This window comes from Perissodus microlepis, chromosome 5, assembly GCF_051167445.1.
Source record: "Perissodus microlepis isolate ML-2025 ecotype Zambia chromosome 5, ASM5116744v1, whole genome shotgun sequence".
In the NCBI taxonomy this organism is placed as follows: domain Eukaryota; kingdom Metazoa; phylum Chordata; class Actinopteri; order Cichliformes; family Cichlidae; genus Perissodus; species Perissodus microlepis.
In genome coordinates, this window is record NC_140465.1 from 20,211,065 (window position 1) to 20,234,829 (window position 23,765).

General features: G+C 38.9%; 2 protein-coding genes across 3 annotated transcripts in view; both read left to right on the plus strand.

The window, feature by feature from the left end:
• Positions 1-5,863, plus strand: part of iars1 (isoleucyl-tRNA synthetase 1) — a 58,211-nt gene extending 52,348 nt beyond the window's left edge. The window contains exons 29-34 of the mRNA XM_084928650.1: positions 116-292; positions 593-713; positions 969-1,094; positions 3,233-3,379; positions 4,218-4,370; positions 4,884-5,863. Of these exons, the coding sequence (XP_084784776.1) occupies positions 116-292; positions 593-713; positions 969-1,094; positions 3,233-3,379; positions 4,218-4,370; positions 4,884-4,966 (807 nt within the window). The 3' untranslated portion in view covers positions 4,967-5,863. The remainder of the gene's footprint in view (positions 1-115; positions 293-592; positions 714-968; positions 1,095-3,232; positions 3,380-4,217; positions 4,371-4,883) is intronic.
• Positions 5,864-10,381: 4,518 nt separating this feature from the next.
• The window catches only part of atp2b2 (ATPase plasma membrane Ca2+ transporting 2), a 131,306-nt gene continuing 117,922 nt past the window's right edge, over positions 10,382-23,765 (plus strand). Inside the window, exon 1 of one of the 2 annotated variants that reach the window (XM_084928656.1) lies at positions 10,382-10,514. The gene's annotated coding sequence lies outside the window, so the exon portion shown is untranslated. The remainder of the gene's footprint in view (positions 10,515-23,765) is intronic. The other variant, XM_084928659.1, reaches the window with a different exon arrangement.

Below are 23,765 nucleotides of genomic sequence, written 5' to 3' on the forward strand. Positions count from 1 at the left end.
TGTGTTGTTGTTTGAAGACCTACTGAAGCAAGACTTTTAGCCTGTTTACTCACCTGCTCCAATAAAGAAAAACTCTCACTTCTCATGCCACCTGTCTCTTAATGTCTGGTCTTAGGGGCATTTGGTGCCATCAGATGAGATAACGGTGTACTACCGCTCCCAGCCAGAGGGGGAGTACTTGGACTCTGTGATCAAGGCTCACACTGACTTCATCCTGGCTACCACCAAGGCTCCACTTCTCCCCTTCCCTGTCCCAAAAACTGCCAGCGTCATCATAGATGAAAAGACCCAGGTATAAAAGAATAAGTTCAGACCAAGCAGGGTTATATATGACTGAGTTTTGTAGCAGCTTGTAGTCTGACACAACCTTAAAGCATTCATGAAACGTGCTGTAAAGTATTTAGCATATACATAATATACACAAGGAGCACTCAAATTGGTTTTACAGTAATAAAATTTGTTTTAACTTTGTGTTTAGTGGTTACCTTCGTGCATATCTCTTAAGTATATTTGTTGCAGTTGTCATGAGACTGAAACTTATGTGTGCTTTTCTCTATTGACTCTTTCACTCTTTGTTCTACGTCTGTTGCAGCTGAAGGGTTCAGACCTGGAGTTAACCATAGTAAAGGGATCTTCAGCCCCTCGGGCTCCTCTAAATGGACCAGCTTGCACATATGTCAACCTCCAGGTGAAGGTCAACAACAAAGAACAAGGTAGCACATGGGGAGAGAATCTGTTTTTCTCCAGTTTAAGTGGTGTAACAGGAAAACTGTAACTGTCTAATTTTAAATAGAGTTAAAATAAATCTTCTCTGCTGATGATTGAGATTATACATATGTGCAACCAAATGCACATATAATATTAAATACAACTATAGTATAAATACAGTAACATTATCTTACCTGTGATTTACTTTTAGTAACTGTTTGGCTATGTTAATAATCCTCGTGAACTGCTTTCTTGTGCAGAGGGTGTAGTGCTGTTGGAGAATCCCAAAGGGGATAACAGGCTAGACTTGGACAAGCTGAAGAAAGCGTGCAGCAGCATCTTTGGAACCAATAACACACAGCTCAAATTCTTCAGTGACGGAACTGGTGAGAACTAAACTCCCTTCTTTTTTATGAGAACATTTAATCATGTTATTTAAAAATGTACATCTTCTTTTTACCTCCAGATATTTAATAACAATGAAAATTCTTCCTTTATTACCAGTCGGTTATTTTATCTGTCATTTATTTCACTTTTCTTTTTATATATTTCTGGGTCCTTTATTTTGGCTGTTTTCGTGCTGCACTTTAACCATTTTTAATTTTATAGTTTTTCCACAGAATTTTGACTGTTTTTTTCTTTTCCTCTTTTCTGATCTTCTTCATAGCTATAATGTCAGTAAAAAATAACAGAAAACACGGGTAGTTACACACAGTGTAGCAAACTTTCGCTGTAAAACTCCACTTTGCAGAGCAGTTCATTTTTAAGAGTAAGGATCATTTAAATTATTATTAAACAACATAATATTGTACTTTTTTCCCAGCAAATTGAAATCAAAGAGAACTAGAAAAATTTGCATTTCCTGCGAAAATGCTGTGTGGATGCCTTAACGCGTAAGATGTCTGCTGAAAAAAGCTGAAAAAGTTAAAAAATTGCAAAAAGTTGTATGGCGGTGAAGAAACTGAAAATTTTGCAGAAAACAGGTGAAGAAGCAGAAATTTTTTGCTGAAAAGTGGTGAAAAGCAAAAAATTCTACTGAAAGGGGTAAAGACGGAGAAATTTTTGCTGAAAAGTGGTGAAAAAAAAAAGTTGCCCTGAGCCGGATTCAAACCTGGCCCTCCTGGTCTCAAGGCAGCCACTTGTCTCACTGAGCCAAACTCATTCCTACAAAGAAGAGGTGGAGAGACTGACAATTTTGCCGAAATGAGCAGAAGCTGCTGAGAATTGTGCTGATAAGAGGTGAAAAGGCTAAAAAATTTTCAGAAAACAGGTGAATCAGCAGAATTTCTGCTGAAAAAAGGAAAAGAAGCAAAAAGTTGCGCTGAAAAGAGATGAATCAGCAGAATTTCTGCTCAAAAGGTTTTTTTCTGAAAAAAGCTGAGATTTGTGCTAATAAGAGGTGAAAAGGCTGAAAATTTTGCAGAAGAGGTGAATAAGCAGAATTTGGGCTGAAAAGAGGTGAAAATTCTGCTGAAAAGAGGTGAATGAGCAGAATTCTGCTGAAAAGAGTTTTTGTTGAAAACAGCTGAAAAAGCTGGGATTTGTGCTGAAAAGAGTTAAAAAAGTTTAACTGTTAACTGAAAGAAATTTTGCCATAAGCGGGATTTGAACCCGGGCCTCCCAGTCTGAGAACTGATGCTCATCTCACTGAGCTAAAACACAGGTCAACCCGGCAAGGAAAATCAGTGAAAAAATTCAATATCTCAAAAAGTATAGAAGTTATGAGCACCAAAAGTCATAGCTGGAAAGAGCAGAATTTTTTAAGATTTGAACGGTGAAAATAGCACAAAAACTGCGGGAGTAGTTAAGCGCCGAAAAACGTACGTAAGCAACTTGAAGATGAAGAAAAGATAAAGAATAAAGAGAAACAGGATCTCAATAGTGTGGGGCATCCACACAATTAATTAATTAATTATTTAGTCATAAAATGGTTCTTTCTGTTAAACTGTAGATAAACATTTCATAAAGCCTTCTGACATAAGCTAGAGCACTTTATCATGCGAGAAATGCCAACAGAGCTTAGTCAGTTTTTTGATTTCATTTATCATGACAACAGTAAAAACAAACATTATCCTGTGATAATAAATGTTAAACGAATTTTATCTTTTAGGCCCCAGTCATGCAGGCCTAGAGACTGGTACATGACAACCACCAGTCGCTAGGGAAAAATGAGTATTCCACAAAGAGGTCTTCTGTGCTGAGACCTCGTTGTGATTGCTGTGGTTGCCATGGACGTAGTTTCTGCCGACTTGTCTGCAAACACTCGACAGCTACTCACTAAGCAGTAACTGTGATGCAAACCTAAAGCGAATACTGCCTTGCCTTCATTTTATCCAGCAGCAGGCAGGATGAAACAACCACTGACTAACTGGTTAGAGAATAAGCATTGCTCCCTAGCTACAGGTGGTTGCCAGGGGGTCTCCACCAGATCTCTAACTCTGTGTGACTGAGGACTTGTTGGTTTTATAGATTTCACAAAACATCATGAAACATATGTATATATGTAACTGTCTGTTTCTCACAGAGCTGACCAGCAAAACGGACCTGAAGACTCTGACTGGTAAAACTTTGTCAGTGACTGCGGGAACTGCGTCACCTGGCCCTGCCCCCTCCACCGACACCATCGTGTGTCCTTATGTAAACCTTCTACTATGCAACGCTCAGCCAGCTGGTGAGAGAAGCAGCCACAGAAACTGAATTTATGTGCACAACACGCTTTTCTCACTCCTAAAGATTAATCCTAATTAATCTTCGTCTGACCGACGTTTTATTTGAGAGAAATATTGAGAGGATTTTCTTTGTTTTGTTTTGTTTTTGTCCTTTTATATTTGCATTTATATTCGAGATTGAACTAGTTTTAAATGAAAAGTTTGACATTGATTTTGCTCCAGGCCAGATTTTCTCCACTGGGGCTTCAAACATTGATTCATATAATTATTCATTTATTCTGTACTTGTGCCTGCACAGCCACTTAGATTAGCTTACCACCAAAACTAAAAATAGTAAAGTGCTTGCCTGTGGTCATCAGCACCACAGGCAAATGGTCATCAAGATCATTTTTCATTTTTTTGTAAGTTAACCAGCTGTTGGTGGAGACAGAGTGGCATCTGTCTCCTCATCGCTACCATCAACTACCATGTATATGGATTTCTTGTCAACATTACAGTTATTCCTATTATTTTAAGTTGATATTGACAAGGAGTAACTGTAGCTGTATTTAGGTTTTTCTTCCATTTCTTCCAAGTCATGCATGCTGGTTGTGCAGTTATGATGCACTTTTGTTTCTACTGCAGGAAATTGAGTATAATCCAACTTTATCCTTTGAGTCATTCAGTCTCAGTCCTTTCACCTTTCCCTTCTACTCAGCCAGGATGTTTTTCCTCATCTTTTCCCAGCTGAAGCTTGTATATATGCCCTCTCAGGACAGAACTAGCCTTGCTAATAAAAAACATTGTTAATGATGTAACATGTGGTGCAGTTCTCTTTAACACCCTCCCTATCTCTTCTAGAGTGCCAATCAGGAGACGTGGGTACCCTCCTACTGGTCAACCCAGTAGGCCAGAATCGGCTTAACCACGAAGGCTTGCTCTCTGAGACTGCCAAAGTTTTTGGCCTCCGCAGCAGGCGGCTCAAACTCTACCTGGATGAGGACCTTACTCAGGGTAAAAAAAAAAAAAAGATCACTGAAACAGATTTTAAGGCAATTAATGCCTGATAGAGATACGGTAATTCCCCTCACACTTTCTCATGAAAAGTTAGTAAAAACATGTAAATGTATTTGCCAGACTTTCCTTAAAATACTACTCAGTACCTAGTAGTACATGCAGAAAAATGGCTTCTGTGACTGGAATAGATTTTGCAAATCTACACATAGGCAGATTTTTTAAAAAAGATTTTCAGCTTGTAGGGAAAGCTGTAAGATTCTAGTTGTGTATGTTGTTAGATGCTAAGCTGTGTATTCTTCATTGTAACCAGTAGGACGTCCAAATCAAGTATAAAACATGAGTTAGTGCATTGTCATTTTAAAAAAATCGAAGCATTTTCCTGAAAGACACCAAGTTTCTTTTAACTTCTTTGATAAAGCAAAGTAACTTTCCTTAGCTGTAGGGTTTTAAAAGTTTTAAAAACTGCTCTTCTCAAATGTAATTTTAGCCATAAATATTTCTGTTTTCCAGAGCTGCCAGCTGATTCTTCAGTCAAATCTCTTGACACCAAAACTCTGTTTGTGAGAGTTCTTCCTACGACCGCTGAGGCATAAATCCACAAACCACCTGAAGAGCATTTGTCTCTGACAGACCACATGTTCCCTAAATGAAGGTTTCTACCACTCAATAGCCCGATTGATGTACGATGGAGTAGCATGGAGTAGCTTCATATGTTTATGATGCTTTCTGAATGCAAATCAGGGGTTGTCTGTCAAATTCAGAACTGTTAAAATGCGGAGTCACGAACAGCAAAGTCTTTGTGTAACATAAACTCAGATGGAAAAAAAAGAAGCACGTTTTGCGATGTCTTTATATTTAAGTGGGGTGGGGGGGGGTCTTTATAAGAGTCGATGGTCTCTCTCGCTCCAGTTTCCTCCCTGACAACCACACAGGTTTTCCCTCCTCATATTATCCTTGTCAGCAACTGTAAGTAGCTGTTTCTGAAAAGTATCTTGTTAGGTCATATTTAATGTGGACCAAGAAGGGATTTTTCTGGGTGATGGTGTACATTCTCTCCTAAAAAGTGGGTTCACCTCTGTAACACAGTGATGGTTCATACATAACCAGCTCTTTCCAGGTTTCGAGGAAACAGTTTAATTCGATTAACTGTCAATTTTACCAGTGGATGATTTTCTTTATTATGATAATGATGCAAGCTACTTCTCTTTGAGGCTTATTTGAAGGCAGCTTAGTCCAGAGTAATTATTGCTTTGTCTCATAATTGGAAAAGCAAATTTGGGCTATTGTGCTTATACACCATTTTGAATTTAACAGATAAACTCATTGTGCTCACTGCATTGAGAATCCTTTGACAATGGAAAAGGCATTTAAAAGGTGAAATGGGTTTTTGGGCTGCTGTACCTGGGGACAAAAAGGTTCTGCAATGAAAAGAGCAACAAATGAATAATGTACTGTTTTAGGTGACTGAATAAATCAAAGGTGACTTGGAATCAGCATGTTTTTTTTTCTTGTCTCCTTTCTGTTCACTTAAACCTCTTCGTGGCAGTGAGAGACAGAATGTTTCTGTGGGATCCTGCAGTCTGACATTTTGAATGACTGATGTTACTTTCTTTAGCAGCAAGGTCAGGGAACAAATGCATCAAAATGCATTACAGATGCTGTCAGCTGAGGTAAAAGTACACTTTGGCATGTGGACTTACTTTGAAAATGAGTTACAATAAAATCTCTGAAGCTAATTTCCCTCTTTATTTTAACTCCACGTGGGTGCTTTACTTTTTTAGGCGACTCACTTTCTAAACTGAAGTATTAAAGTTAATGCATAATTTAGACTGTAGCTTCTTGTATGACACACAGGTACTCTTAAGGATTTGGCTGTTCAGTTTCTGTTTTCTCCTAGTCCGAAATAGCATCACATTCACTATCACAGTGAATTAACAAAGCAGCCCATGACCAAGATTAGATGACTAGTGCTAGCATAACTCCCAGCTGAACCCTCTGATCCAGATACATTCATCATTCAGTTGACTAAAAACAGGCCAAAGCAAGAAGACCTAATGTGTGAGTTGGACTTCTGTCGGAAGTAACAAGGTAACTGGAAAGCCCTCTTAACCCTACACCACAACCTGCCACGTCGTTGCAAGCTGCATCGATACCATGCATCGTGTTGCAAGTTTCTTGCAGAGATTAACTGTGATCTCACAATAACTAAGTCCATCTTTTATATATGGTGTAATACTTTGTTTCTGCATTTGTTTCCATTTGAGCCTATGCAAAGGGGTTTTCACCCTTTTGAGTACTCAAAGGCATGTAGCTCCATGTAGATGATCCTATGCTGGGGCCAGGGACAAGCACAGATGGTAGCATCAGTGGATGCTTTTCATTGTTTGCAACACTGTTTAATTTCAGCTTTTTGTATGTTATAACTTCTTGGCTCTTCTTAGCCAAAAAGTTATAACTTAGTAAGGACCAAGGGACAGTACAAGCAAAAGTACTATCCTGAAGTATTATCTTAATCTCAGAAGTATTAATCTTCCCATTAGGTTATTCTTTTGGCTCTATTGCTTATTGTTATGTCTGGGCCTGTTTTTAATTCTGATTACTACAGAGCATGCATTAGACACTGATTTGGATGATTCCACAAGTGGTTTTCATAAAGCATTTACCGGGCACAGTGTGAGGCTGATGTGGCTTTCCAGTGGATGTTTAAATGGGACTTTTATTAATCCGTGTCTGCAAAAACCAGTTTCCCGTTGGTTTGGTTGTTGATTTGCATATTTTGATTATTAAAAAAAGCCAGGAGGAAGAGCAGTCTACTTTGGTAGTTGAGGTAATTCTCAGCTGGGGGCGCTGCTGCAAAACATCATCTTCTACACATCCTTGCAACGCCATACCATAAATTTACTATTAATTTACATCCAAATTAAATGCATAAATAGTCCATTAATCTTCTACCGTGCAGCTAATGCTCATAAACATTTCTTCACCCTGCACCCTGCTAAGTCATCAGCACCAACACTGTATAGTAAACTGCTTCCATTCACAGTTACCCATAAATACATCGACGTCATTGAGATCCACTGTGGAGCACCTGTGAACACATAATTTCCTCTGGGATTAATAAAGTATTGTGTGATGTGTTATGTTATCCACAGAGTGATTTTACATATTAGCATTCAAAGTTATTCTCATATTAAAGGAACAGTGTGTAGGATTTAGTGGTCACAGAGTACAAACAACCAACTATTCCTCCTTTAACATAAAAAAAACTTTGGCTTATAATGTAGCTAATTCTAAGCTAATAAAAACAATATTCAAAGTACATGTGAATATATACTAATTAAAACCTAATTATCGATATCATAATTAATGTCTGGAAATAGTTTTCTCTAAATTTCCCCCATAACTTGTGGAAGGTGAAGTGTAGCTACTCAGAATCTTGGGGTGGGGAACAGTGATGATGTCATTTCTGTTGGTTTTATGTTGTAGGATGGACATTTAGTATGTATTGAGGTTTCTTTAAAATCTATATATCTCATTATTATACCATATGTTATTGTACATTTATTACCATTTATTTGTTAATGAATTGACCTTGATCTGGTTTTTGTATTTATCAGGTCAGCTAACAGGAAAAATGACATGAAAAGGATAGCAGAGAGGAATAACACAGATTTAAGTCAATTATCTTTATTTGGTTGTCAAAACTCAACATGCTCCACAAAACATGTTTTTGGTCATAACTCAAGAATTCATGCGCAAATCAAAGCATGATTTCACACAAATTTAGTCAAATTTACTGATCAGTATGATAAAGTGATGGCATTTTATATTCAAAACAATAAAGGTTAATCTTACTGTGGCATCGGTTCACATTTATCTTCATTGTTTCCTCTCAATTCTATGCAGTACATGAAAAAGTAAGTATACAGTTACTGTTTCCAAGTACCTTACCAATTAGAGTAGTAGAATACCCAAACATTATTTGGTGAGGCCATATGTTCAACAGCTTGGCTCAAATCGGGTGATGCAACAGGACGGGGCAGCAAATCTACAATAAAGGGTTTATACTGGTCTTTTTTGGTGTGTGTGTGTGTGTGTGTGTGTGTGTGTGTGTGTGTGTGTGTGTTTTAACTAAAGTTTCTTGCAACCTAAAAAATACTTCAGTACATCATAATTTGAGTATAGCTCAGTACATGATGCTTCTTTTGAGCACAGTATTTTCTACCTTTGATTCCAGCATCCCTACAATCAGTGTTATTTCATTGTGATCATTTTCTCCTCTCCCCTCCTGAGAGGAACAGCATGCATGTTCACTGGTTAAATATTAAGTACACAGCTCTGTCTCATCATCCTGTCATCCATCTCGCTCCCATCTGCTCCTGCTGCTCCCTTTGTGCCTCTACACACCTCAGCCTGGGCAAGTATGCAGGTCGACGACCCATCTGCTGATAGGCATTACAGAAATACACTATGCTACACAGATGAATTGAACATGAACCCTGTCGTGTGATTCTAATGACAGACAACAAAACTCATTATAGTGTGCTGCAGTGACAGAGAAAAAAGAAGTTGCTTGTGCAGAATAAAAACGGGTGTTCTTTCACGATATATAGCCAATAAGGGTCGTTTCTAACAATCTACCCTGGCAACAAGTGTGCTGTGTAATGGAAAAATCTAAATCTCTGCCAGTAAAACAATTTTCAGTGCTCTGCATGTTGCCAACTTCAGAATGACAGCAGCAAACACTACCTAGTAAGCACAGCAGGTAAGAGGATAAAAAAAGAAGTTGTTACTTTGGATGCAGAGCTTGGTAAGCCAAATGAGGGGAATACACCAGCCACTTAATTTAAAATAAGTTATAGTGGATGGCAGCATTTTACCAGATATGTATGTATATTCCTTGCAAGACTGTAGTAAAATAAATAATAGACTCTCAGTGTGCTACATACTAAATGCTGTGTAATAGTGGGAAGACCACAGCACATTGTATGCTGACGTAGAAAAAGAAATAATAGTAGAGTGTTATATTGAATTTTATTCAGAAGCAGAGATGCAGTTAGATCGGTCAGTTTGGATCCGTACTTTACATACACGATCATTTATTAAGCCTAGAAGCTGACATCAATAAACATGTTTCAGATTAGTATTGAAATAATAATATTAAGATAGTACCTTGAAATTTTCTGCACTGATGGGGAAAACAGGCTTCCACACAAAGTCAGAGATGTTTTATTTACTTTTTATCGCTGTGTCCCCTGGATTTAATTATGGCATGTCTTGAAAACGTTTTTTTTCCAGAACCTTTGACTGCATAATTATCAAACTGTGAAATCTTCAAAAAATCAGGTTAATGAATTTTGTTACTTTTGTTAGGTGGGTACTTTGTGTTTTCTTGAACACGCCACACATTTCTTCTTTTGTGGTCTGCCTGCAGCCATCTTTATTATGACAAAAAAAAGAGGGAAAGGGTGTATTTTATGAGAAATTTAACATGTTTCTCCTGTGAAGAGTTCAGGGGAATATGAAAATGTCCTAAAATGTGGTAAGTGTTGATTTTAAAGTCCGACTTGTTGTAACAGAGAATAGTTAGCTTTAAGGTTTGTTTTACTAGCTAACGAATGCAGGTAAACCTTAAAGGATAGCAAGAAAACAATTAATTAATACATAGATGAAAATATAAATTAATAAATAAACAAAGAAGATGCATAAGAAAAAGAAATGAAGTATGACTACCCCCAAATGGGTGGTGTGGAGTTTTATGACTAACATTTGGATTCGTTTACATGAATAAACTATAGTATTTGTAGTGAACCTGACTTGGTATCCTTGCACCTTGCTTCAGCTGTGGTCCATTTTCTGCTGTTAACTGGTAAGAAGTATCCAATACAAATAAATAACAGGCAGGCTCCGGTAAATTGGATTGAGTCTTTTTTTTCTTTTTCATACTAAAGCAGCTGTGCGTCAAAAGTAACCGTCAAGCACAAAGTGGATAAATGCACTGGCGACGTGCATCGTGACTGTGGAGGGAGCACCAGATCCCAGCTATCTCCTGATCATCTAAATGCGGCATCTATCTACATCCTGATGCGCCTGCTTCTCCTCCTCCTCCTCCTCTCCTCCTTCCTGGAACGGCAGAAACAGGTAGGACACGCTTCCGATTTGAAAACGCATAACCCACATATGCAGCTCGGGGGTGGAGGTGGGAGATAGTGCTTTTACATTCTAGTTTGTACGTTCCCTTTTTAGTTTGTCCATGTCGTGGTTGTTAGGAGACCGCTGTCAGATGAGGAATCGGTGATAATGGGAGATGTCCTGGCATCTGTAGTGAGATGCGTCGGCAGCAATAACACACTGTTGCTACCCACGCTCTCTTTGCCACAGAGACGTGCGTTCTGCCGCAGGTATGCGGTGGAACAGAGGGGATGGATGCAACCAATTAGTTTGGTCCAGTATAGTTCCACTTTTATTTGCGTGCATTTCTGCTGTACCTTTCCCCCCCTCACATTGTACAATTTGAAAACATCGAGGCTAGTATAGGGCGACCCATTTTCTGTTCTTCTATCCTTATAAAGAAAGCAGTACAACTCAAAATAGCACAATTTGAGACTCTGCATTAACACACTTCAGTCACATCTAATTGTTTGCTAGCACATGCTACCTAAGCTGCAATACAATGTTTAATGAAAAAATGCTTATAATCTCCCACTTTTCACATTGTTCTATTTATAGACTGACAGCAGAACTTGTGCAGCTCCTACTATGTAAACTGTCATCAGTTATGAGGCCATATTTCAATTTATACTTTCAAAGGGCATGTTTTGTTATTTTGCATGCATTTACGTATTTCTTTTCAATGGTTTTGGAAATACCTTTGCTTTGTTACATTGTTGCTTTTACTGTACCTCTTATTATTCTTCTGTTATACCTGCGTAGAAGGATTTTTGGTGCGTACCAAAGAGGATTTAACCAGAGCCACATCATGGTTATAAGCCCTCTATACTTTAATTGTAGTTAACAGTATTTTTCTTTCTTTCTTTTTTTTATTCAATTTTTTTGCTGTGTTCAAGGTTATTTGTGTTATTTGTCGCTTTTGTCACATGGTATACTTTGGGTTAACTGATTCCCTAGTGCTACAGTCTCACTAATGATGGCAGTGGTTGGAAACCATAGCACGACCAAAATTGTCACTGTGTGCAATAAACTTGGGATCTTGTTGCTTTTGAAATTGTTGATTTGAAGATGGGGACCAGGTCTGTGGCCACTCTCAGTCAGTTGTCATCTTCAGGACAGCGATAAAACAGCAGTAAGTCGGTCTGCTGTTATCGGTTCATGATGGAATGAGATCAGCTTGGCAATTACATGCAATCTGTTTGTGATGATGCAGCGGCTGACTGTGATAAATCAGCAAAAATCACTATCTTCTGTTACAAATTTGTTGCCATCAGCGTATACAGAAATTCACAGTAACTACTTACATTCAGAGTCCAGTTGTGTTTCAAATCCACCAGAATACAACCAGCTGGCAACCAGCTGAGTCGGGTCCCCTATTGTGAAGCGATAATGTCACAGATGAGTTGAGCGATCAGTCTGACTGCGTTTACAAATTAGACCGAAGTTATTTGCAAACCTTTTCCAGTCTTTCTGAGAGTGAATGCAGTCAGTCTTCAATAGAGAGACAGGTTACCTCCCAGCAGGGGATCTATGCAATTACTTTGTGATCGAAAGTGATTACCGCAACTACTTGCAATCAATTGCAGGATACAAAAAAATGAAACTGGCAGTTTTTCCTAGTGCTAAAGAGATTGTTGTCCTATTTTTACTTTAGTATGACTGAGCCAGGAAAACCTAACTGCAAAACATTACAAAGCTGTTACCATCTTTAGCATAACAGAACCCTTTTTATCCTTATACCAGTGGTCTCTTCCAGGATGACAGTGCCCCCCATCTGTGGAGACAAGGTGTCAGTTGTATGATGAGTATGAAAATGATGTAAAACATCTGCTGTGACCTTCACAATCAGCCAGATTCCAGCCTAATTGGAGCATTTTAGAAAAGCATGTTCAATTGTATCAACGTGGTCTGTCCTTTACTTTTTCAAAAGTAATAGATTACTCCTGTAAGGTTATTGTTGTAGTACGTTGTAGCGTAGTGTAGTGACCAGTTCACCTGGAAACTACAGGTGAGGGAATGTCTTTCCTTTCATCCTTCCAGTGGAGTGCCATAGATTAGGAGAATTAATGCAAAGGAGCACAACCCCAAACTAACGCACTGTTTATTTCCCTGCTAATTTGTCACCAAATTGTCTTTTAAAATTGTACTTTGAACCGCACACTGTAATCCCTATTGATCTTGTCACAAGCAGAAGTTCCCTCGGTATTGCTCTTCTGACACTTTCAGTAAATAATGCATAGTTACTTTGTTTTGGGGGTTTGTAGTCCAGCAAGAGCACAAATCTATGTGTGTGTGAAATCTCTTGAAGGCTTGAAAAGCATGAGGCTGAAACACCGAGCACCTTGGCAACAGTTATAAGTGATGGGTAATCCATTTGTGGGAATTTGGGCAAACCAATGCAAGCTGAAGAGCAATAGACACTCCAATCAAATAGCATTTAGGTACGTTTGGAGAAAAAAAATGTGTTCACACAAACAGCCACTCATAAAATAGTTGATTAGTTAATGAAATCACGAATTGTAATGAGCCATTTAGGACTGTTAATTACTGCTGCACATTCAGTGCTCCTTCTGTCTGTCATTTTCATATCACAGCCCAGTGTTAGAATTAATTTTACCATGACCAATTCTCACTGCAACAATCAGAAACACGACTGCAGGCATAATGGTCCTCACAGAATCTCTAGACAGATGGATGAAAAATCAGACTGTAATTATTTCATGTGTATTTTCCCTCTCTTCTCTCTTCCCTCCCTACTCGTCCTCTCTTCATTCCACTCAGCAGCCTGATTAAATGTATTTTTTGTCCGTGGTGTAATCAGTGATAAAGTGGATCATTGTTTGCTCTGTCCAGATGTGCCAATTAAAAACTTGACACCACAGTTATCTGTTTCCAAACCATTTTCAGTGCTCTGTTTTATAGCGGCAGAGCACGCATGTCTCATTTTTGTCTTTAAAAAGAAAAAAATACATCTTAAAATCAGTGGATAGGCAATGTGAATTGTGGTCAGTGCTGTGAATGGCATTTTCACACAAATTACAAGCCACAGATTTCCCTGGATGAATACAGCAATTTTCCTTTGATCATTCTTTTCGTTAAAACCCCCAAAGAGAACAACTGTGGAGTGTTTGTTTCACCGTTTTGATGTAAGCACTTACTGTCTCATTACATTTGTTGGGTTGGTTGCTGTTAAACGTAACAGCTTAAGTTCAGTGGCTATTGCAGCTCCTGTTATACACATCCATTCATTACTCAATTCTGCTGTTAACCTTATTACGTAAGCTGAGTGTTACGCCGTTGTTAACCTGATTTCTGAGTCTTGGCAAAAGTGGACTTTCAGCATTTGCAGTAAGAAAATCTGAACTCCAGGGTAAACTGCACATTAGAGGGCTTACAGTGAGCCGTTTGGATTTGGAGCACTCGGGTCAAACCTTTCGCTCGGCAAATGCTCCAGCGCGACTAAAGGAACTCACAGAATTACACTTTACTATAATGTAAGTGACAAACTTGTACGTAGACAATGGTTCTGTGCTATTGTTGTGTCTCTATTCCATGCGCTCTATAGTGTGTGTAAGTTGTTTGCATAGTAGTATTTTTCATACCCTTACTTTGTAGGCTTAAAATTCCTGCCACATACGAGGCACAGCAGTTACCTCCTTCCTGCTGACTTGCTGTTCTTTGTTGCATTCTCCCAGAAATCAATGTGCTTGTCTTCTGGGCATTAGAAAAAAGTAGAACTTTTATAACTTGCATGGTGAGAGTAGCAGACTTCATATTGTCGGCTTATTGGAATATGCTCAGTGACAGCAGCTAATTTAAAAACTCAAAACAGATGAAATAAACAGTGTTTTTTAATTAAATATATTTTTTAGAATAAATAAATAAGGTGCTGATATAAAACACAAACTAATTACTCTGAGCTGCTACAATATGATATATGGATACTTTTATTTATTTATATATTTATTTATTTGCTACTGGCTATATTCTGAAAAAATTTTGGAAACTCATTCTTATTTATTGCCTGCTGTGTTTGGCAGTTTTTTCTTGCCAAGATAATTAAGCTCAAGAAAACTTTGAAGGCCAGTAGGAAGGAGGGAAATGCTTTAATGCCTATGTTGGACAATAGCCGATACAAATATTTCATTTATTTTTATCATTTGTATCTATTTTTGTTGTAGTGAAACAATGAGAAGTACTTTATACCAAAAACAACAGCGACAACAGCAACAAAAAAGATTCTTTAAGGTCTTTATTTGGCTTGGTCAAAATTAATGTCACACAACGGACAACTGTCATAAACCAGTATCAGTTAACTAGGCCGATATTGGGTGATACCAATAATCCCAAAGTAGTCCTGTGATGTCACCCAAAAGCAGTAATTTTATGTTATTATCACAGAAGAAAAATTAAAAGAGAGCAGGAATTAAGAGAAGAGTAGGTATTGATAACCTAGCCACCTCTCACGTCATTGTGGAGGAATTTACACCAGTGTTCTTTATAACATTGCTTCAGTTCACTGATGTTTACAGACGTGTATTCATGCACATCTCTCTAAAGGTCTCACCATCAGGTTGGGGTCTGGACTTTTGACCTTGATTCTCTACATTTTTCAGCCATTCTATTGTGGAGTTGCGGCTGTGCTTGGGATCATTGTCCTGTTGCATTGTCCAAGCTTGGCCGTTAGACACATGCCATTTGAGTCTAGAATACTTTGGCATACAGAGGATTACATTTCGATTCAATGGCTGCAAGGTGCCCCAGTCCAAATCGTCACCCCCCAACTAGTATGGGATTTTTGTGCTGATACAGTGTGCCGTGTTTTGTTTTTGCCAGAGTTGTCACTGTACATTTTGGCAAAGTATTTCGACATTGGTCTGGTCTTATTGCAAAAGTCTTCTCCTAAGAACCTAAGGTGCCCTGCTATGTTTTGTTGCAGATAATATACTTCCCCCTGACAACCCTTCCAAACAAGTCACACTTGCTCAGTGTTTTTTTAATTGTACTTGTTACTGTAACTAAAAAATTTGTCATGCTAAATGAGATAATTAGCTAACATTACAAAGTCTATGTAGTATGGGTATTTTCAATGCAATGTAAGACCGCCCTGTCCTCATGACAGCATTAGTAATCTTAGCAAATACCCAAAAACACCATATGTTTCCAATCGAACCAGAAAGACCTCTAGCAGCCATACATATTATAAACAGTGTTGGGGAGTAACGGAATACATGTACCGCCATTACGTATTTAAAATACAAAATATGAGTAACTGTATTCCGTTACAGTTACAGTTTAAAAAGGTGGTATTTAGAATACAGTTACTTTGTTGAAATAAATGGATTACACGGCGGTACTTTCCTGTTTCATATTGTGGCGGGTCAGGACTGTTTGGGTTTTGTTTGACAGCTATGTTCTGTTGTTCCAGGCGGCAGCGTTATGGTTGCCATGGTTACAGGGTGACGCTCTCTCTGTGTGTTTCCTGGGTGAGAGAGCGCCTTTTTGTTGTTGTTTTTGTTGTGCTAAGCTAATAGGCAGAATGCTACAGGTATAGCTCTAAAGAATGTAGCATCATGGGTAGGGATGGGTATTGATAAGATTTTCACGATTCCGATTCCAGTTTCGATTCTGTTTAACGATTCGATTCTTTATCGATTCTCTTATCGATTCTTTTTTTTTAAAAAAAGGAGAACACTAAGGTCGATTAGCTTAGAATTTTGTTTTATATCTTCTCTTTGAACAAGATAGAAATTTAGGAGTAACATGGCCTTACAAACCCAACAGTGAGATCTTAACAGATCCACAGCCTATGGCTCTTCCATGGGGTGTCACAGGGTCCCCAGGAAAAAAAAATAGTAAATGTAAAATAATAAAATAAATATTCTTCTGTAGCAATAACAAAGTATAACATAAATTATTCTGTAGCAATTACACAAGAATATCCAGTAATGTCCCTGCCTACAATTAAACACATCCACTTACTGAAAATCGGGGCATCTGCTGTGGCAAATGGGTGCAAGCCTTTTACCACAAACTTAGTCACTGCTCGGTGACATTCGTCTATCCTGGCCTGAAAGGAGACGCTACCGGTAAACTGCAGCGAGAACTGCCAGCATCTGAGCCAACCAGACTCTGTCTGTCTCTCTCATCATGGTCACCTAAATGCACAGTAATGGCAGGTTTTGTAATAAGGCAGATCGCGCTAACATAATATGCACTGTTAGTTGATTATTTACCTGCCGCATTAACGGGAGAGGACGTGCAAACGTTACCGCTGCTGCTGGGTTGAGATTCACGAGTCCGGAGCGGAATTAAAAACACGACATTCATTTAAGGTCCTCGCGTGTTTTGTGAGCAAATACTTTTGCATATTCGTAGTGTTTCCTCCCTTAAATGAAATATCTACTTTGCAACTATTGCAAGTTGCCCTGTTGTCATCTGTTCTCGTAAAGTATAACCAAACTTTTGAGCGTTTGAGCCGCCATGTTTCCTGCCAGGTAAATGACGCTCCGCAACGTGGTGACGTCATTCGGGGCGACTGGAATCGACAAGGGAATCGTTTGCAAAAATGGCAAACAATTCCAAGGAATTGAATCAGTGGGAACCGGTTCTCAACAAGAACCGGTTTTCGATACCCATCCCTAATCATGGGCAGTGTAGTCCGTGCTGCTGGGAGAATGGCCTGCCATGTGTCTGTGAGCGAGGGAGGGAGAAAAGGGAAAAGTACGAGCTGTCACCGAGCAGAAACGGGAGCTGGAAGCATGTAAATATAATAATAACGACTGCAGCCAAGAAGAGAGCCTGACGAGCCCAGTTGTAAGTAAACTATTAAGACTCGACTGTACACTGTGTTCGTGTTTTCCTCTGAAACAATAAGTTTCGTTGCAGCAGCCTTTCAACGCCTCTCTCTGTCTCTCGCTGCAAAGTTGACCCAGACAACAAAGTAAAGCTAGTTTTCAGCTACGAGCCTGACAAGAAACCCACCATATTAGCCAGAGGTCCCTTTGCTACGGTTCGGAGCCGCGGACCTTCAGTAACAGTAATAAATCACAGCAATAGTACATTCACGTAGTTGTAAACAGCATATATTAAGTAATCCAAAGTATTCAGAATACGTTACTTTCATCGAGTAACGTAACGGAATACGTTACAGAATACATTTTTGGGCATGTATTCTGTAATCTGTAATGGAATACATTTTAAAAGTAACCTTCCCAACACTGATTATAAACCATGTCTCCTGGGAGAAAAAGAGGAAATAGTGTACTATTTTTATGGTACCACAGAGTTAGCAAAGGGTCAGGGTGGCAGCATGGGGCAACAGAATGTTGGACAGTAGAGGATTATTGTTTAGTTTCATGTCTCTGCTATGAGTTATGCTTTTCTTTACCCCAAAACTGTTCTCACAGTGTTGCATCATGAGAAGTATACATTGTGATTGTGCTGTGAGTTTTTTTTCTGAATGAGTTTGGCCTAACATTTCTTGGTTGTTCTACATCATACCTGAACTCTACAGTCTTTTCAGGTTAGAAAACTCAGATTTCTTTTTTAACAATTGAAAGGTAAGATTGTCCTGCCAATCAGAAAAATCCATGTACGTGTTCCTCTATAGGGGAATTACAAATCATACGTTTTGGTATCTATATTAGATGAGTTGTAAAAATATTTAGTTAGAGAGGGAAACGGACATTGAAGACATATCAAATTGAACTTTTCTGTTTAAGATCAGAGACAGTGATTGGAGTATACTCGCTGTATGTAACACTAACGTAATGCTGAATGTCATGATGGAGTCATCTAAGCAAACGGCAGGGAAAGTGCGTCTCTCTGCTGCTTTTTGGGGTCAGGCATGGCTGCTCAACAGATGGTTTACCACAGCAGCATGGGTAGATTACTGGTTTTCTGTAGATCTGAAAATGTGTTGACAGCAAGGTTGAAGGATTTGCTCTTGTTTAGAGGTCACCTCTACCTTATGTTCATCTATGAAGGGCAGCTGCTCATGCTGTAAGTAGCAGCCAGTGTTGAGGGTCTCTACTAGCCCAATATGAACTGGGACATGAAACATTATGTGGCACGGACAGATACATGTCAGTAATAAAATATGATATATAGAGTTCTTTTAGGTCAGTGTTATGCTACAGTTTTTGAGGTTTCATAATAAAAATTATTTAGTGGGACTGGACATATGAAGGAATCTCAGCGTGTATCTATGGGTGGGGACAGGGTGTAACGTGATGCTCATGGTAATTTATGATCATAAGGCCATTTAAGCATCAAATTCATTTGTCATTAAATTGTGGCCTTTAGGTTGTCCTTGTATTGTAGCTTTTGTCAATAATTTTACAGAACAACCTGCTCTGAAGCACAGCCAAAGCACACAGGTGACCCTGTTACGACATCTTTATTCACTGCCATCTTCCATAAAATTGCATAATATTAATTCAGGTCAGTTTTAGGAGACCTGTATTCCACTAGTATTTAATAATTTTTCATGAAAGCACATTAAGCCCCATGGATGAACCAGTGCTTGCTGAGTGACACAGACTCTCTAAACACCACTAAAGCTGTGCAATGAGATTCCTGCAGGGTGAAAGGCATTTGGAAATCCATCTGTCCTTACAACTCTCCTCTGTGAACATGTTTCTCTTGTATCTTTGCTCTCCCTCTATCCTCCTTCATGTTTTAACCACTCTGTATCAATTACTCATTAATTACTCACAAATAGTAATGTAGCTACAAATACACATACGAAACAAGTTAGGGCTTTGGATTTGAAATAAACAGCGGCCGCTTCTAAGCTTGTCACTTAGCCTGGGGTGCTACTTCGGTCTAAAAGGTGGTGATGGGAGGGAAAAGTTATCTGCTAACACAAGCTCCTTATAATTATTATTCCTGAGGGAACAGGCTAAAATCAGATATATCTGATCTGTTACTATCACTTTGCACTTTTCTTTGTGCTTTCTGAAGAACTAAAAACAATAACAGAAAAGAAAAGACAACTTCACATCCAATAAAAAGATGAATGATGTGTGTCACTGTAAGCAGTTGAGAGGATCTCCTCTGGGCAACATGCTGTTGCTTTAATTCTGCCTCGATTTCACTGATGTTCTGTCCTCATAATCTAATAGACTAAATACAGTCTGGGTGCTTTTTGGCTGCAGGGATCTGAAAAAAGAGAAAAAAATCAAGACATTGCAATAATTGTGTGAGTTAGTGCGTTTGTGTTTACGCAGCTTTCTGCGCTACCTAGTCTGAGGCTTTTGTCAACAATTACACCAATCTGAATGGTAATATTTTAGGCTACATTAATTTACTGTACTTTACCAGAGTGTGCTGCAGTGTTTTATAGTACAGTAATTTACTGTGCAATCTTTGAAGTGGCTTGCTCCTGACAAATAGTTCAATAAAACCTTGTTTCTGTTCTGTGGTATGGCTATTAGACCCCTCCTGACATATCATAAACTATTACTGTGATCTGTTTGGACATTAACGGTTACAGATGTTCCCTGAGCTTGCCAGAGAGCCCGGAAGCTGCACTGCATGCAGGGAAGTCTGCTGCCGTACTGTACTTTATCAAACCTATGCAGGACAGTGAGTGTACAACTTTCCTGAGTTGTACTTGAAAACTGTTCTACTTCAAGCATTTTGTCAAATTGAAACTCCCTGTAGTCAGAGGGTAGACGTGGTTGAGTCTCTGTTGAAAGAGTCAAGCTGAATGCCCCTTCTCACTGTGGGAGGAGGTAGTGTGAGTACATGGCAGCGGGCTGAAGTAGGCATCTAAGTATAGTTGTGTGTGCGTGTGTGTGCGTGTGCGTGCGTGTGTGTTCATGCATATGTGTTGTGTATGAAAGTTTTTGGGGTACTGGCTATTTACAGCTCAGCCTGTGGGAGATGTCCAATTCCAACAGAAAGGGCAGGGGGGCATGGGAAGACCTCCACTCTGCCTCATGTGTCATCCTCTTCTGTTAAGACTTGAAGCAGTCTGTGTGTGTTTGTGTGTGTATGTAGAGTTGTGTATTTGTGGGTGTGTACACACTGTGTGTTGTGTCAAGGTTGCTGAAAACAGTCTTGAAAACAGTATAAGAATATGACACTTTTGAACGCTCATGCATAGTTGTTCAGGGAGATTTGTCTAACAAGACTTGAAATTTCCTTGTGGCTCCCTGTTGTTTACAAGGCCAAATACTTTCTGTTCAGTGAGTCATTTTCAGAGAGGGGGAGAGAGGGATAAAGAAACAGATACAAGAAACTTTGATTCCACATTATTTTTCATTGAAGTGAAGAATATTTCAGTGCCTACATAAATGCGCTGGCCTATGAAGAAAACAGTTTGTTTTTCTATGTAAATGAACAAAATGACAAAATAATTTACTGTCCAGTCTTTTCACCAGTTTCACAGTTTGCTCAGTTTTCAAAGCAATGGCTTTGAAAGAAGATTGTACTTTGACTCTGTGGTAAAACTATTGTTGTCTGTGTTGTAAAACTGCTATTTTCAAGTAAATATTTATCTTTTTTCACTTGACTGTAATTCTTCTACTGGGGGGATCAAAAGAGAGCTACAATGCCAGAAGTCAGCCTAGGAAAATCGAAAACCATGCCTGATGTAAATTTGATCTTGCCTTACTGACCTCATATTTGGTCCATGCGTTAGATCGATTTTGCTAAAACTACTTGGTGGAGTCTCTGACACCTGGAGGAAAAGTGAGGGTGAAAAAGGAACCCATTAGATTTTGGTGCAGATCCAGAAAGTTTTCTTTAAAGTTGTGAGTTATTAGTTTTGATGGAAGAAGGCTATGGCTTGTTTTAAATACTAGCAGATCTCATTTCACTCCTGTGAAAAACAAAGTTTTTATGGGAATCTATGCAGTCCTATGACAAACCAAGTGCACCATTCATCACTTATGATTCAATAGTAACCAACTTTTGTATGTCTTTAGTCTTTGACCCCTGTAGAGGAATTATGGACTATCTGTTTTTACAGCACGCCTTCAGTTCTGACTGGTCTGCTCTCATCTGATTCTAGAATACTTTAGTATACAGATGAGCTCGTGGTTGATTCAGTGACTGCAAAGTCTCCATGTCCTGTACCTGTAGAACAAGCCCAAATCAGCACCTCGTCACCACCGTGCTTAACAGCTGTTTTGAGGTGTTTGTGCTGATATGCCGTGGGTTTCTCCAAACATGGTGCCGTGCATTATGGCCAAACATCTCCACTTTGGTCTTGTCAGTCCAAACGACATTGTTCCAGGGGACTTGTGGTTTATTCAGACTTTCCAAAGAGTTTATGTGGAAACTTTCTTTTTCACATGAATGTTCGCGTTGAAATCAGAATGTTCGTTTGGAATATTAACAAATTCTTAATTAATAGCAGTAATGTTTTTTTTAAAGAAGTTGTGTTGGTCTGAATTGGGGTGTAAGAAGTGGGTCCTCATTTTAACAGACAGAAGTGATTTCCATCGCATTTCTAAATCCACATTTCCAAGAAAATGCAGCTTGGCAGGGATTGTTGATACCCTGCTGTGATAAAGTTGATGCCCAGCTGTTTCTAAAAGTGCACCCTCCCCGGTTATTTTATAAAATGTGTTTAGTATGCGATATTGACCGTTTAGAAGTGCTGTTATTGAATAAAGGTCAACAGTTTTCTGTCTGTTGACTCCTGCATTTAGACTGTTTTTCTGGTTAATTTTTTTAAGAGTTCAAATCATGCTAAGCACAAATAGTCATTCGACTGTTCATGGTATTTAATTGGGATTTTTCTTAGAAAAACATACAACTGTGAGAATTTTACAATTTTTTTTATTATATTACATTTATTAAATTAATCTTGTGTGTGATGTGGAGATTCAATGACTTTCTGTACTATTGCGAGGATACGAAGCCTGACAGGTGTATGCCTAAGAATTGTTTAACTTGACTGACAGGTCCCTCATATTATTTACTTCAGTTGTGAGAATTATTGTTTGCTTGAACCATTAACTCTGCCTAAGCTCAACCCCCCAAATTACGACTTCATTAAAAAAAAGGTAATAATGCTATTCAGCTTTCAGAAACCTGCAGGAACATGGCATGCATCAGTTGTGTTTTTCTATGATCTTTCATCTTATTTCAAAATTTTACGGTGCTTTTTAAGTGGAATATATTGAGGAAAGGTTAAGGACTGATTATAGCTGTGGTCCTTTGCATTACTTTTTCATTTATGTGAAAGTGTAACTTTTGTTTTTGTCTTAGCAGTTAACATAATACATCTTTTTGAGAGCAAAAGAAACCACAGAAATTGCCAGCAACCAGATATACACTCAGTTTCAGAAAAGTTAACAAATGTTAACTGATGTCCAAGATAGAAGGTTTTGACTCTGTGTTTGTGCCAGTGTACATACGCTCTTCACAAGAGGTCATGCTAGCTGGTCCTATATACACACGACACCAGCTCTCTCCCTCGCTGCCTCCCTCTCTTTCTCTTTCTCCATCTCTCCCCTCTCTGCCTCCCTCCCTCCCTTCATTTGTTCTAGGGACAGAGTCCTAGTGTGAAGCTTCTTGTTCTTGTCCTTTCCCTGTACTCTGCAGCTTTTCAGCCATCCAGAATGAGTTTCCTTATAGCAAATACACTGTACATGAGACGTGGAAGAGCCTGGTTTGGCCCGCTCTGTGTTCCCGCTACAAGCTCTCTAGGTTATATTTAGCCTTCGACAGGCCACCCTGCTACTACAACTATCATCAGCACCAAAAGGGATATCGGGGGAAGCTGTACCAATTACCGCCAACACATTTTCCTCTCTGCTGTTTCATTGTAAGTAAATCCTTTTAAAATAATGTGTTTGTTGAATTTGAGAGAGCATCAGTATGTCACTACAGAGAGAGCATGAAGGAATTAGTTGGAAGCAGTTGCACTATAAGTGACATGTTGTAACGTACTTCAGCTCTTGTAGTCTTTCAGTGTTATGCCACATAGGCCAGTCTGTCATTGTTGTGGAAATGGTAAACTTGACTGTATGTCCCTGTGTTTAAGTCTGCTTTTGAAAGAGGCTCAATAAGCAGCATAGCTGTGGAAAGATTGCAGTGTCATAGTGTATGATTTATTTGTTTTAAGAGATCTGTTTGTATGTGGATCTGTGGATCTGGGTATAGAGCAATACTATTTGGAGCAGGCTGATGGTCCAGTTTGACCTTGGTAGCTTTAGTTTTTCAGCTTGTCACCATATCACTAAAATATCAAATGAAACC